Source organism: Periplaneta americana, chromosome 16 (assembly GCF_040183065.1).
Source record: "Periplaneta americana isolate PAMFEO1 chromosome 16, P.americana_PAMFEO1_priV1, whole genome shotgun sequence".
NCBI lineage: Eukaryota > Metazoa > Arthropoda > Insecta > Blattodea > Blattidae > Periplaneta > Periplaneta americana.
Window position 1 is genome coordinate 9,099,946 of NC_091132.1, and position 16,298 is coordinate 9,116,243.

The window sequence follows — 16,298 nt, forward strand, 5'->3', positions numbered from 1 at the left end:
AATTCTTTCAATCAATTATTATCATAATACACTGCTCTCTTAAACTGACTGAGCATATTGGAAATTAAATCAATGGCTTTCTCAAACACGCTATGAAATGTTTCGTATAAAACAACATTATCTCGAAAAGGAGGCAAAAAGAGCAAAATTGTATTCAACTTTTTTATATGAAATATCAGAAAAAATCTCCCCGAAATTAATGGCATTACTTACGGTCTACTCTGTATATAGACAAAGGGATAGTATCTGTGTGTGTGTGCGTGCAGGTTGGACTATATGTGGATGTGTGTAAATGAATAACAACATATTGAAGTACCGTTACTTCGGATTTGATATTTGCAGATCGTGTAGAATTCTGTACCTGGTTCTATTTCACATTCTATCGATGGATTTTTATTTTACTGCTCAAAAGAATATGCATTAGTTTTAGTTTAAGTTAGTTGAACTCATAGAAATTGTTCGAGTATAATTGAAATGAATATAAATACTGCACTAATCGGAATGAAATGTCCATTATGGACAAAATTGCGAAGAACCTTTGTGTTTCAATTGTGAAATGTATGTTGGCGTTGACTGGCACATTGTCGAGATTTATTGATATGTTTTACTTCGGAAAAGAAAATGCACTCATTTTTCAGATGTTTAATTAAAAGATAACATATATTTAACTTACGTACAATAAAGTCAATAAGGAAATGAAATTAAAATTTATGTATCATAGTGGAATTCTTAAAATTCTTAAAATATAATATTCTGTGAGATACACATATTCAACATTATTACATATAGGAATACCTACGTGATCTTCAACATCATGAAAGATATGCTTCATAATATCAATGTAATCTTCAGTTCTTCATGGCATTTGAAAAATTCATTGATGAATTGATGTGATACAGTAATAAGTTTTTCGAGGGCTGTTCAAGACACAGCATTTATGCCAACTTTGATCAATATATAGCGGAATAAAAACAAATATAAATTTTTATTTGCCCTAACTGTTTGAAATACTTAATCTGGGGTGAAAGAAAATATTGTAAATAATACACAAACGATAAATATGTTTAGAATCACATTTTAATGGTAAAAGATAGAAACATGTAAAGCGAATGGTGCCAGTTGATCCCTTCATATATCTAAGTTTATTTTTTTAGCATAAAGAAATACGTTGTTACAGATGTGAGTGATATTGCTCTGTGTTCCAGTTTCTTGACGTTCTGTTCTTATACTTCCGAGTAGCTATCCCTTCAGTCCTAGGAATACATGGTGCTGTGTGGATGGATATTTAATTGTAATGTGTTCCATTTAGAACCTTCAGTAGGGGGCCCAGTCATGTCTCCTCCAGCGACAGGCTTGAGACATGTATCCGCCCCCGAGACCAAGCCCACTCCTACAACCCCCCACGACGACCCCTTCAAGGTTCTGCCCCCTGGACAGAATATATGTGCTGATTGTGAGCGTTTGATTGTGTAAGTAGATCCACGAAAATAGGAATGGTAACTGATAATCCTTTTTGTTTCCAGGATGATTCTTACTGTCCATTAATTAATGCCATTCTAGATTGTCAGCATATCTCTTGAGGCAACATTTATATTATTTAATGGCATGATGGGTAGGAAATTGTTGACGAAAATTTAATTTATTCTTTAGAATTGGGGCTTGAATGTGAAAAACATTAAAATATTATCCTTTCTTACATGAGCTTGAAATGGAATTGATTTCTTTTATGCAGCTCCTATGTTCTTTCCAAGTTATTCCAGACAGTATATTCAGTAAGTAAGTGATTGAAAAAAAATTGAAATGGTTTATTTACATTATTAATAATTTTATTATAGATCCTAATTATGTTACATTGCTTCAGGAAAAAAAAACAGTTTGAAACAACAGTTGCTTCTTAAAGAGGAACTTAAAAAGATATGCAATAATATTCCAATCTAAATAAAGAAAGTAGCCTACCGGTAATACTAGCCTACTACTTTATGAACATAAATCCTATTAATTTTACGTAAACTTAAAATTATATTTTGAAAATAATATGATATCAGGTACGTAAAATATTAATTCATTATCAGAATTCTCCTCTAGAATTCAGAAGTACCAGTAATAAGGTACCTTCTGCATTCAATATTTTTCTTCGAACTAAAAATATTATCCCAGAGACGCATTTTTTAAAATTATGGTTTCGATATCAGGAGCAAACGCTACTATTGCTGTGAACTTTTCTTTTATATGCACTTAGTGATAAATCTGTCACAAAACTCAGCGTGGACCTTAATTAATGGATAGTAATTACTGAAACTACAGAAAGCCGCCAGATGATGCTGCTGCAGTTTAATTTTTATTTTTATTTTGTTTTATTTTATTACTTATGTTCCTAATCATTGGAATTAATAACTTGGTTTGACTGCATCTTTAGTTCTCTGATTTTCTGTTTCTTTCATCATCTTCAATCGCATAACTCTCTGGGCTTCTCGTAATCAAAACAATCAGCCCTATCATCTAGCACGTCATTTTTCGCCACCTCCAGCCATGCTGTGGGTGGACGAGCCACCTCCCCTCGCCCCCTAACACCTCTGGCGCAACAATTGCCTCAATCATCTGCTCCTAGCAGCCATCTACCGACAAATTTCCCATCGGACACAACCAAGTGTTCGGATTGCGAGCGAGGCATTGTGTAAGTAACAGGAAGTTTAGTGTTGACTGACTCGCTGACTGATGGAGGAATAGCGTTGTGGCTGCATCTTGTTCTTCTAGCATGTCTCAGATATATTTTCAACGTGTATTTGTCGGTCTATTTAATTCTCCGAATTGTTACTTTATGGCTTTGTTCTGGTTCTCTTATAAATACTATATCTTGACATTGTGTTTATAGAAGACCAGCTGTTGAGTCATACTTAAAGTAACATATTGAAGAATTATACCGTGTGTTTTTCCGGGTATAGGAGATAGGGATTTAACATTATCATTAGAAACGTATGTACAGAAACAATGAAGAAATAACTTAATCAGTAGGCCATGTTTAGAAATTAGCAGGCTTAGACAATTTGTAAAACAAAAGAATATCATTTATGATTGCTAAGTCGAAGTCTGATGTTCTCTTGTTTCACAAATTGTCAAAGCCTGCTAATTTCTAAACTTGGCCTACTGATTAAGTTATTTCTTCATTGTTTTATGCATAGGTTTCTCAAAGCAATGTTTAATCTCTATGTCCTACACCCAGAAAAACACACGGTATATAAAAAATGGCATTTCGATGTCCATTGTTCCTTCGTGAGGTCTGTATGAAATAATCCTACTTCCACATACTTTTTCATTATGAATCTCTACACTTTCCTGTCACGCATGGTGCAATGTTTTCCTCAGAGTAAAATTTTAATAATATGAAATGTAATAATTTTACACCATTTTAACTTTCTTACGAAATCTTTACACAACTCAACATACCATATTTTAATAGTAATATTATGGAGTCCGTAATTTTAGTCATAGAACTTAGAAAACCTTTTTGAGAGATACCGGTAGTGCGTATTGTGACATGCATCTTGGTAGTCTATTGCTCAATGGTGAGATGTGATGTATAATTTCAAGCTCGCTTAATCTGCTGTGTTATTAATAGTTTAATTAGATTTGTGGTACTTGTTAGATATATTATCTTAAATTAATTTATTTCAAATGTGTTGTCTGTTGAATTTACTAGTTGTGTTTTCAGAAACATTTCTGTTGCTTCGAATGTGTTCTTCGATTAGGAATTCATTCCGAAATAATGAATTCTTATGCGGAGGCTCTTTTATTTTCTATCTCAGTGTCTTCGAAGTACTTCTTAATTAGGAAACTGTCCTGCAAAATATCTTGCTTTTAATTAATGCTGTGATTGGTTCTCTGTATTGTTTCTTTGTCATGCCTCTTAAACTGATTCGCTTAGTCTTCTCTATAGCTGTCCTGTAATTCCGCAAGCTATTATTTCAGACTTTAGAAGACTTTACTTTGTATCTGTGACGTTTTTTCTTCTATTTTTGTGCGTCTACTTAGTTTTGTTAGCACTTTCTTTTTTTTTTTTTTTTTGCATGTGTACAATGCACAAGTTTTTGAGTTTTTGAGTACTTTTTTAACCTTAAAATTTTTTGACCTTCATATTTAAATATGAAAGGAATTTTTATTTTTTGAGTGTGGTTTTTGCAAACACTCCAGTAGGTAGATTCTTTGAAATTTTCATATATTTTTTCAAACTTTATGTAATCATTATCCCATTTCAGGTATTTGGATACCATAATGTTATAAAATGTATTACATGAAATATATAAATGTAGCCTATATTGTATTCCAATACTCCATAATTATTATATTAATATTTTTGGTATGTTACATTTTATTCACTCATATACACAAATTGTATGATGAATTTGTCACTGTTTCCGCATTACCAGAGTACCTGGTACTGTAATTTTCTGTTTTGTAATAGAAAAGTTTGTATTCCCTATCACATCACAATTAAATGTCAGCCCTAACCAGAATGCTAACTTTTTCAAGAACAACGTTACAAAGAAAATTGACAGTGAGGTTGGATTGTGTGTTAACAGAAGTCGTGCGGAAAAGAAATAAACAATTGAGTTTTTCCTCTTGCAGAACTTTCAGTACTGGTAGCTTAAAAAATAATTTATAGTGTTCGCTGAGTTTTATTCTATGATCTCTAGTTTCTCCCAAGCTTATGGGAACAGAAAATTATAGTCCATTTTTATTGCATTACATTTGCTGCAAGAAATCAAACGGCTATTAAATTGAATCTAAATAAAAGTAAAAAATGCAAATTGAATTAAATACAGGAATGATTTAATACAGGAATGATTTAATTCATGATATTGCGCTTATATACCTACCGGTAAATAAAATTTGGATTTTTCTTATGTAGAAAGAGAGAAAAACAATGCAGAAGTGCTGGTATCAAGTTGACTATTACTCGTATATGAAAATCTTCACGAAGACTCAATGTCTCACAAGTTAATGAAAGTCAAGTTCATTTTAATAAGTGAAGTTGTTTTGCTTTTGGAAATTCTTCTGTTAAATATCTGGATGTGTCATGAATGCACTAACGAAGGAAAAAATGTTAGTGAACAGTTTCATGAAGTATGTGTCCTGTGTAACGATCCAGCAGAAATGAATGAAGACCACTTGCAGACCTGTGAAGCATTAAGATCAGAAGAAACTACAGTTCAAAAGTATTGGAAAGCACGACTGCTAATGGCTTCATTGCCAAATGCAAGGCACTAGACAACAACAACAACAGTTTCATGAAGATTATTTTGTAGATTTTTATAAATTCAGATTTATCAAATCACTGCTTAAGGGGCCAACTTTAATATTAGAAAACTTGGGACACATTTAAGAAGTGCCAGAAAAGTTGCAATTGGGATTACATTAAGATATTTTGTACAGTTAAAGTATATGAATAAAACAAGATTAGTGAATTTCAAAATTTAAATACACGATATATGTAAATTTGATATATATTTCACTTAAAATACTGAAGGAAGTAACTTTAAATTTAAGGAACGCGATAATAAAATGCATACAATAATGTACTTACCGGTATATTATGATTATACAGTACAGTACAAACTTACTTCTAATTTTCTTAACATTTATTTAAATTTGGACAAATGATAGCCTAATTTATTATCCATTATGTTATTTCTATACTCACAATTTTGTTCCCACCACACCTGTGGAGTAACGGTCAGCGCGTCTGGCCGCGAAACCAGGTGGCCAGGGTTCGAATCCCGGTCGGGGCAAGTTACCTGGTTGATGTTTTTTCCGGGGTTTTCCCTCAACCCAATACGAGCAAATGCTGGGTAACTTTCGGTGCTGGACCCCGGACTCATTTCACCAGCATTATCACCTTCATATCACTCAGACTCTAAATAACCTAGATGTTGATACAGCGTCGTAAAATAACCCAAGAAGAGAGAGAGATTTTGTTCCCAATGGACTGAAATCGGTATATAATTGTGGAGAAAAAAAAAAAGAAGTAATATGTTCTGAAAAATGGAAAATACGGTATTTAAAATTTTAAAGAAAAAAAATTCTTCTATAGAAATAACTCACATTAGTTACACAAGCGTTCATTTAAAAGTCATAAGGATCTTTAAAGAATAACAGAATAACACACATTCTATAGGTCTACACCACTTGCTTCAGAATCGGGTACTTAACATGAATAGCCTACTGGTACCAATATATAAAAATCTGTTTTCTAATAATTTTGAATGTCTTTATTCTCTTAAACTGATAGAATTTGACTATCCTGATTGTCTAATAAATAACAAAGTACGATAATTGTACAGATAATCGCGCAGGGAAATGAAATGAAAACTGAGAAGTGAAAGTGGGCATTTTGGTTGGCTGTCTCTCCTGTAACTGTATAATCTGTCGTAACACATCCTTCCTGTGTGGTCTGCAGTGGTGTGTTTGTGCGTATCAAGGACAAGAACCTGCATGTAGAATGCTTCAAATGTGCAACATGTGGAACATCTCTCAAGAATGTCGGTTACTACAACATAAACAACAAATTGTACTGCGACATCCATGCCAAACTGGTGGCTAGGCAAAATCCTCCAGCACCCAATCTGGATCCTATCACCATCCCTCCGTAAGTATATTGTTCATTCATGTGCAACTAACACAAACTAATGTGATATTGTTGCTTGCTTGGAATAACAGATTAGTTTTTTTAAAAATTATGAATGGGTTCCGGATTTTTAGATTTTTATGAAGTCCATTGTAGTACTGCTTTGTGTTGTCATGTGTTGGCGTCATGCTGGCTATACGATGTAGGAGTCCCATCATGTGTCAGTTTAATTAGTACATGTAAATACAAAATGGCATATGACAACTTATGTTGCCATTAACTCGGCAACTTTCAATACCAGTAGCTATAATATTTGGCTTTGCTGTAGACCTACTTCTTATAATTTCCATCGGAATCAGAATCATCAAAATTGTAATTCCCAAAAGCGATCCCTATCCTCGTTAGTGTAATATTTAGGCAGAGATATAAATGCTCTAGATAAAAACACAAACTCCAATTAGAGCCTTTACAGTTTTTCTCTTCAACTATTATAGGCCTAATCTTTTACTTTAAGTTCTATAAATGCACAACTAAAATACGGTGTACAACTAAATGTTGCAACTTTGTAAATTTTATTGTTTTATACTTAATTTTAAAAAATAGCTTATATAATTAATAATTTTTTTTTTATGCCTCAGAACATTCTTTTCAAGTTGAAAAATTTTCGAGTTGTTGTGATCTGTGAAACAGACTACAAAAGTGAGAACACTTCCATTTCATTTTGTTATTGAAACGAACATAAAAAATCTAACAATCTGGAACTTTACAATATAGTTTCGTTCTTAAGTTGGCGTAGTTAATTTAAGTTATGGTAACAAACAGTTTCTAAGTACATTTAATACACATATTAAATAATTATGATGTGTCATAATAAATACCAGTACACAAGTAACATAATAACGTAGCTAATTTTCCTGTTCAGTAATATGATGCTAAATGTAATTGTAAAAGATTGGAATGTGTTTTATAGTTTCTCATATATCTTAAAACATTACTATACTGATATGATATGTATTTGAAACATGTTAATTAATTATTTTTTTAGATTTGAAGTTTAGGATGTTAGTCTTGACATGTTCTGAATGTCATTATAATGCATCTATTCTAGATTTGAAATCGACGGTCTTAGGTATATCAGCATTTTTTAAAATCTAAAATCAATATCTTAATATATATATATATATATATATATATATATATATGGTAATGGTAGATACTTAATTTGTTAATCGTTTCATCTCGAGAATCCCTCTCCAACAGTAATACATAAAAAATGTAGACTAGATCACTTTACCGTCTTCTATATTCACTGTGGTATATCATGGGAACGAACAAGAAGTGAATCTATGTTGTAGGTCTATCAGAGACGATGGTGATTAATGGATAAAATGTGGAATGAATGACAGCGAAAATGAGATACACACTTGTCTTTGTCCACCAGAAATTCCAGCTGATTAACCAGGATTTGTCTTCTTTAGGGGGTGGGATGAATATGTAGAGTCCATTCAATTACACACATATTCACAGAATTAATTATTTTGTACCGGTACGTTTATCAATCAATCTTCTTAATGTAGCAGCTGTTTGCTGACAACATAAAGGTTGAAGAGCAGGTAATGTTCATTTTCTTTTTCTCTAAAGGAGAGGGATATTAGTTACATTAAATTGGTATTCCAATTTCTATTCTTATTTTACATACAAAAAATAATAATAATGAGATTTTGCTTGCAATTTGCAAGCGAAAAAGATTATGCCCCCTAAAATAATTTATTATCCGAGGCAACATTATTTAGTAAAGGTTAACATTGCTTTGATTATTTACAAAGAGGAGACATTTAGAACATGTTGCTTTACATGGCAAATTTATAGTTCTGCATTACTCTACTGACTTAATTGGAACGCGGAATGTGTTAGTGTAGATGCTTATTAATCTATTAAATGCACTCACTTACAATAATTCAATAATCTGAATGAAAGCTAAATTACTTTGTAAAACTTAAAGTGCAACGCAAAAAATAATAAACATTTTGTTGTGATAATAATCACATAGTATGCTCTACTTTCAATCACTAATCTTTTACAATAGATTCTTTATCATCTCATAACACAAGAAAAGGGGGAAAGGAACTTGCCATCCTACCCCATTATCTCCTGGCCTAGTTGCCTCATAAGTGGTGCCTTGTTGGTATCACTTGGTGAGGTTCAGACCTGTCTTCGGACAGTTAATAATGCAGGAAAAAGAACTGATTAAAAGGAGTCAAATAGGTGTTATTCAGTGAACAGATTTTCTGTAAGATATATATATATATATATATATATATATATACTAATTTATTGCTTCAGTTCTGATGCATTGCACATTGTTAAAATGATTCATAGGCTCATAGGTATAAAGTTGCTCTTTTAGTACGATTACAATGTTTATTTATAAATAATTACCACAATCTTCTTTCATGAATTGAGGATTACCAACACTTTTTAAGAAGTAAGGAAGATCAGGGGATAGAAAAAATCCATTTAAGATTGTTGATGTACTGTTAGAAAGAGATATAGATTGAATTTTCCCATTGTTGATAATGAATAAGGAATTCACAACGTTTCGGAGATTGGCTATATCCTCGACTTCAGGTGAAAAAAGGGAGTAGATACCCTTCATCACCAGCATCATCTCCTTCTCCTCCTCCTCCACCTACTTTTATCGTGTCCTCTTTTTGGAAACTCGATTCCAAATATGCCTCTAATTGTCTACATCTTTTCATGCTTTTTCTTCCCATAGGATACCCTTTCCATCTCAATTTTTCACCTGAAGTTCAATATGGAGCCAATATTGGAAATCTAAGATTTAAATTGTTAAACTATGCCGCCATGGTGATCTAGTGGCTAGAACACTGGACTTATAATTCTGCGGACTGGGTTCGATCCCTGGTATACCCCGATTTATAACTTGTGTCGGGCAATCCCATTGTCGAGGTAACACACAGGTTTTCTCAGGGATCTCCAGTTCCCCTGTGGCATTCCAACAAATCTCCATCATAATCTCATCTCATTGCGAGTGTAGCAGCCTCCTATGGTGCACCCTGGGTAACGACTCTGTCGGCAAATTGGTCTGTCTACACAATTGGCTTCATATGGGTGAATGACGAACGGTCGAGCACCTGTCATTTGTAAAAAAAAAACCTAGTTAAATATTTAATTTCCTCAGTCAGTAATAGTCTTGTGTATTATTTTATTAAAAAGACAACAGATAATCTTGATTATTTATAAGCTGCCGAACTGACTGGTATGCTCTTTGAAAATTATAATTTATAATAAACCTTTTTATGTATAGTATAACAAATAGTTTCTAAAATATAAATACATGGTACTGTTAGTTGAGTTCTTGAAAAATATGTTTTACAGTATGTTCTGTTACTTAAATTTGCAATATTCTTAGTATTTTTTTCTGCATTGTAAAAACATAATTTATTTCATATGATGAAGGATGAGTGGAACAGAGAAAAATTCTCTCCAGCACTGGGATTTGAACCTGGGTTTTCAGCTCTACGTGCTGACGCTCTATCCGCTAAGCCACACTCTCTGTTCCACTCATCCTTAATCATATGATGACGCAGAATTTCTGCACGGAAATATCATATGTACTTTGGTACATTGTAATAATATATAATTTATTTCATTAATTAATACCTATATGGAAACTCCATATGTCATTAAATGTTGTACATATAAGTGATAAACAATAATTAAAGTTTACTTATGATTAAATCAATGTTAAAGTATATGGATCAGTTTCAACTTCCAAATAACTTGAAACATTTTGACACCTCAGTAATAATGTAGTTAACTTTAATTCATTTTCTTCAGTAACAATCGCTACACATTTTAAATGTTAAGAGCAGTTGAAAAGGAAATATAACCATGTGTAACATAATTTTATTAGATGTTCCTATTACTATAATTATGTGTGGTATTACCCACATAGAACAACATAATTCGGCAGTTAGTTTTGTAGTTTTAACGACATTGGACTTTGCAGTGGTGGTCGGATACCTGCTGGAGCTATTGCGTCGCCACTGGCCAAAGCCCCCCAGAGCCCAGCATCCAACTTCGCTGCGGCACCTGCTCGATCAGCAGCGCCCTCTTTTGCACCAGCTCGTGCTCCTGCACCTGCACCGGCACCGGCACCAGCACCAGCACCAGCACCGGCTCCCGTAAGTCCTGGAAACCTCTCCCCCCAGCCAGGCACTCTTGGCCCTCTCCCCTTCCATGTAAGTTTGGTTTACTTATTTATTTTAACCAGGGTGAGACGACTGAGTGGCAAGAACGTGTCTCTTGTATGAAATTGTTGCTTTATTATTCTTGTTCCCCAGTATCTAATAATAGGGAATTCACACATCAGACATACATACTTATAAACGTGTTGCAAGCATATGCATGCACATACACGGACACATTTTACATGCATTCATTATCATTGCATTTATAGTAGGACATTCACTACTGTGGACTAACAGTTAGTATGTCTGACCGTGAAACAGGCAGGCCCAGGTTTTCAAATTCTGGTTGAGACAAGTTACCTGGTTGAGATTTTTTTCGGGGTTTCCCCTCAAGTCATTAAGAGCAAATTCTGGGTAACTTTTGGCGCTGGATCCTGGACCCATTTCGCTCGTATTATCACCTTCACTTCACTCAGACGCTAGATGACCATCGAGTTGATAAAGTGTCGTAAAATAAACCAATTAAAAAATAAATTATATCAGGACTAGCTTATGGCGTCTTTGTTTTCTTTTCTAGTCAGTCCAGTTTCCACTAACTTTAATATAGCTTTTTGTATTGGAACTGAACTGCCAGGAAATTTACATTTAAAAGTTTGTCTTGTTCTGCCACACAACTTTCTGCACTTGATGTACGTCTTCAAGATGCATATACAATGACTCAGTAAATATCTGTGGTGTTTGGGTAAAGGGAGATAAGTCATAAAAATGAGTTCGGAGATAAATGAAAATTAAACTTGGAACCCTTATTACAAATAATTTTCTACACAAATAAAACACATCAACTGCTTGTATTCTTTGATTTTTGCACACCCACTTGTATAATTTAACTTGTGTGTTCATCTGGGGAACAAAATTCCACCTGGATAAAAAAATGACTTATACCCCTTTACCCAAACACAACAGATATATCACCACTGCACAATGCTACTGTACTCTCTAATTAAATCTTACGACTGCACAACAAAATTGTCCTCTGATGAAATCTCACTCACGACTGACTGCAGGCGGGAAGAGCGCCATACTGTAATGGAGGGGGGAAGTCTGTGATTGCATGGGGCTTGGGCTTCCGACTGGCAGAGCAGTGTTTCGGGACTTTTAAACTGTCCGCACTGTGTTAATAGCTGTATGGCTTCATAACTGTAATCTGGAAAGTTACAATACAAGAGACACAGCTGTGCCACTCAAGTCAGAATATTATTTTATTTTTATGTAATGTGAAACCATGTCTGATGTTCGTGTGTTACATGAATGGATTATTCTTTATATTGAATGATTCACAAACTTAACTAATGCGAGGAAGTGGCTTATGGTGAGGTACTGAATTGTGTAAACTGTTTTGACAGTCTTCTGTAGATTAGTTAGTTTTTACTTGAGAAATGTAATACGCTTAAAAATTAAAAATAAATTGTCCACAATATTACTTTGAGCGAAAATGAAACTGATTTAATATGAATAAGCAAAAGTTAGAAAATGAATATTTATATGAACAGTGGTTGCACAGCTGAATTCTAGGGTTTGTGGTGATTTATGAAAATAATAACTATTCGGTTAGCATAAAATTTTTAATGAAGGATTTGAACAAAACTATGAGTTGATTTTGTCTTCAGGGAAGAAAATAATTTCCTTGTCTTGTTAATATTTTAATTTTACATTAGACTGGGGTATTTTTTAAAATTAAATTTAAGAGTATTACTCGTAAAATGAGTTGAACATATTCAACCATATTTGAGTCAATATTAAACACTTGTGTTATCCGAGGATTGCCAACCCTCCCGCATTTCCCGGGATCTCCCGTATTTGTCCCTAATTTTAAACAGTCTCCCGGTTCCCATATTTTTCTTCGATTCAAACGTTTTTCTTCCTTATTTTTGCATAATGTAAAAATTGTAATTCTAAACATTTGATTTTTCCGTAAATGATAAATTTATACGATGAATTTTGTTGTTCAAGAAATGGATTAAAATGTGCAATCTTTACAGAACATAGGCCTAATGCTTGCCATAAATGGGTTTTAGTGCTCACCTGATTAAAATCAAACCATGTTAATGTTATAAATTGGAAAAATTGGCAAAATTGGCGAGTTTTATTCTAAGCATACCAACTAGTAATGCTCATACAAAGAGGTTGTTTTAAGCTCATGAACAATAATTGAACAGATGTTCGAAACAGGAGCACGACACATGTAATCAAATCATAACTGCAAACTGAAGTCGACTTCAACTATTATGCGAGATAAAATCGGTCTCAAAATACTATTAATTTAAGCCTAGCTGCCGAAGTGTAGGATATAGTTGTTTTTCAGTAACTGAACCGAATAATTTTCCTGTTTTCTTTGTGAAATTTTGTAGATTCCTTAGTCTCTCGTATTTTCTTCAAAAAAAAAAAAAAATGGCAACCCTAGTTATCACTGTTAGACATTAGATACTAACAATGGAAAATGTACAAGTTGTAATGTGCGTGTGTATTTTGGATTAGTATTTTGTTATGGCAGATATATTTTAAATCACATTTTTATGTAAAATCAATTTCTGAATTGTATAGTAGCCTTGTAACTGAAAACTGACTGAAGTGCCAGTGGTATAAAAACTTAAATCATTACTGGTAGTACAGTATGAACGTAACTTTTGTACAAAAATCATTACTGAAGACATCACAATAAAGACATTCATAAATATCACAATCGATATCTTCATACCTGCTGCCATGGTGATCTAGTGGTTAGAGCACTGGACTTATAATTCTGTGGACCTGGCGTAACCCCGATTTATAACTTGTGTTGAGCAAACTTTTGATCTAGGTAACGCAGGGGTTTTTCCCGGGATCTCCAATTCCCCTGTGGCACCCCAACAAATCTCCATCATCATCTCATCTCATCACCAGCCCCCTATAGCGAACTCTTGGCAATGACTTTGTCAGTAAATTGGTCTGTACAACTGACCTCACATGGCTGAATGACGAACAGTCAAGTATCCGCTTTTGGTTAAAAAAAAAAAATCTTATCTTCATCGTTCAAAATGCGTAATAGAACGTTTCATTCTTGTTGAAATAGTACCATAAGCGAATTTATAGTTCGACTGTTATGAGAGAGTCAAATAAATAGAAAATTATTGTTTTACCACAAGTGTTCAGAATTGTAGGTAGAAGGTTTGACACATTGCTAGTGATCCAGTCAAAATTAGTACCGGTATAGAGTATAGACTCACAATATCTATGGGAAGGTGAAGATTTCACAAGTGTGCAGAAAGTGTCAGTTTCATTTTCGAAGATAAGATTACTTTCTTCTTAAATCTCGCTCTTAAGCTACTTCTTGCTCTGTGTTTATTGTCTACAGTCTTCCCCACTTAAAACGTAGGTAATATTTTTGTGTTTTAATAGCTCTTTTGGTTTTTGAGTGTTTTTGTGTTGTTGTACCCCATTTTTCTCCTATTAAAACTTAATTTTTTCAGTCTGTTCACCAGCACAGGACGCCAGAAAATAACTTTGTAACAGAGAATAATATGAAAAATATCATTACGGCCATTCCTGCACTAGAAATTGATGATTCTGATTCAGTGAAAAGCCTTCCTGAACCAATAGTCACTAAACCAAACAAGGTACATTATTTAATCACTTATCACTTCGACCACACTCGGAGATGGGATACTTTCTTCTTTTTGCACGTACTTCTAGAGGTGGCTACCACTATCATTATAATCATATGTTAATTGTAAAAGACATCCAGTAGACTTAACATGTAAATTATTGAAGTAGCTGTGATTAGCTGGTTCATGTGATTAATAGTGGTAATCATTTCTGTCTCTTTATATCTGATAATATAGTGCGTTGTTTCAATTTATGCGTGCAATGTATTTTCCTGTATGATTTTTCAATTATCATTATAAGCACCTTTACTTTAGTTGTAGACTCAAAAGAAGCACTTTTAGACCATAATAACATTGACATTTTATGTACAAAAATGTTCTATTGTACTACTGAATTATATTCTGGAGATAGGAATTGGGATTTACGTGATTTCCTCAGCTCTTGGAACTAGCTTTAAATTTACTCCGATTAATATTTCGATATACTACCAGGCTGATCATATGTCGCATTTTGAACGGGACTGTTTTCTTTTGATGTAGAACTACGTCCTTCCCCGATTTTGAGGTCAGGAGGTATGTATGGAGTTTTAGATATTCCAAAAAAGGCAAAATTTGAAACACGAAAACTATAAGAGTTATGCCGTTTTTAGTTAGTGACCTCAGCTCTGTGCCGTGGTATAAATCAGGGCCGATTGTATTAGTGTAAGTTGAGATAGAGAAGCGAGCAGTACCTCGTTCTGTAGCTTAAAGACAATGCTATCAACGTATAAAAATGCATTTATCTATGAGTTAAATTATGAGAGCTATGAGATCCAGTTTTTGCAGAATGCGCGCTGGTAAGGGTAAGAAATTTTCTGATTAAATTTCGGCCAGTGTATGGTACTAGTGCCTACCCAGCATCATGATGAATTTGGGGAACTACGTTAGGTAGCAAAGTCCAGTTGCAGAAACCAGCTAGAACGGCTGGGGGATTATCGTGATAACCACATGATACCTCTGTTCTGATTGGATGATCGTTCACCTCTGCGGAAGCATGTGGACATGCTGGTCGGACCTGGCTTCTAATAGGCTGTTGTGCCGCGGATTTATTTTTTATGAAATCCAGTTTGTGAGAGTAGTAGTGAAAATTTCAAACAAGCCCGAGGAATTTGGAGCAAAATATTATTGCAATCGATGAAATGCGCTAAGAGGGATGGCCGTGGATACAAGGATTCATAAGATACCATATAATATCATGTCGGAAGCCGAATGAAAATGAGAGTACAGGGCCTGGCTGAAGACCACTCGCAAAAGTGGAAATTTACTTCGTTGTGTACAGAGCTACTGTAAATGTAGACGGCTTTGACATGAAGCAGTATTCAAATGTTTCTGCGATTTAGATTTTTGTAGTTATTGTTTTGTTTTTATTGTTAGCAACAGAGAGACTAAATGGAGAACACAATCTATTTCATTACTTTTAGAAACACGTAACACTGGTACCTCATTCTGTAGCTCAAAGGCAAAGCTATCTGTGGATGAAGTAGGCTAATCATACCATTTATCTGCGAGTTTAATTACGAGAGTTTCGAGACCCAGTTTGTCCAAGAATTCATTTCACCCATTCCTGTAAAACTGTAACTAAAAGTAACAAAGCAAAATAAATGTATAATCTACATTACTCACGGTTTTAATTTACTATGCAGTCCTAGACGTAGTTCTACGTTTAAAAGCTTGCAGTATAGCACAGCTATGCTACGGAATTTCGTTGTTGTCCTCGCTGTTCCGCCAGTTTCACCAAAAATCCCATTTTTTTAATGTGAAAATCATAATAAGAATATGATA

At 33.9% G+C, this 16,298-nt stretch overlaps 1 protein-coding gene across 8 annotated transcripts in view; it reads left to right on the plus strand.

Moving 5' to 3' along the window:
- The window catches only part of Zasp52 (Z band alternatively spliced PDZ-motif protein 52), a 195,600-nt gene that overhangs the window by 148,017 nt on the left and 31,285 nt on the right, over positions 1-16,298 (plus strand). For 2 of the 8 annotated variants that reach the window (XM_069815458.1, XM_069815459.1), the window contains exons 6-8: positions 2,491-2,674; positions 6,455-6,643; positions 10,656-10,887. In XM_069815458.1, the coding sequence (XP_069671559.1) occupies positions 2,491-2,674; positions 6,455-6,643; positions 10,656-10,887 (605 nt within the window). Of the gene's footprint in view, positions 1-1,309; positions 1,470-2,490; positions 2,675-6,454; positions 6,644-10,655; positions 10,888-14,342; positions 14,490-16,298 lie in introns of all 8 variants that reach the window. The other 6 variants (XM_069815460.1, XM_069815462.1, XM_069815456.1 and 3 more) reach the window with 5 other exon arrangements.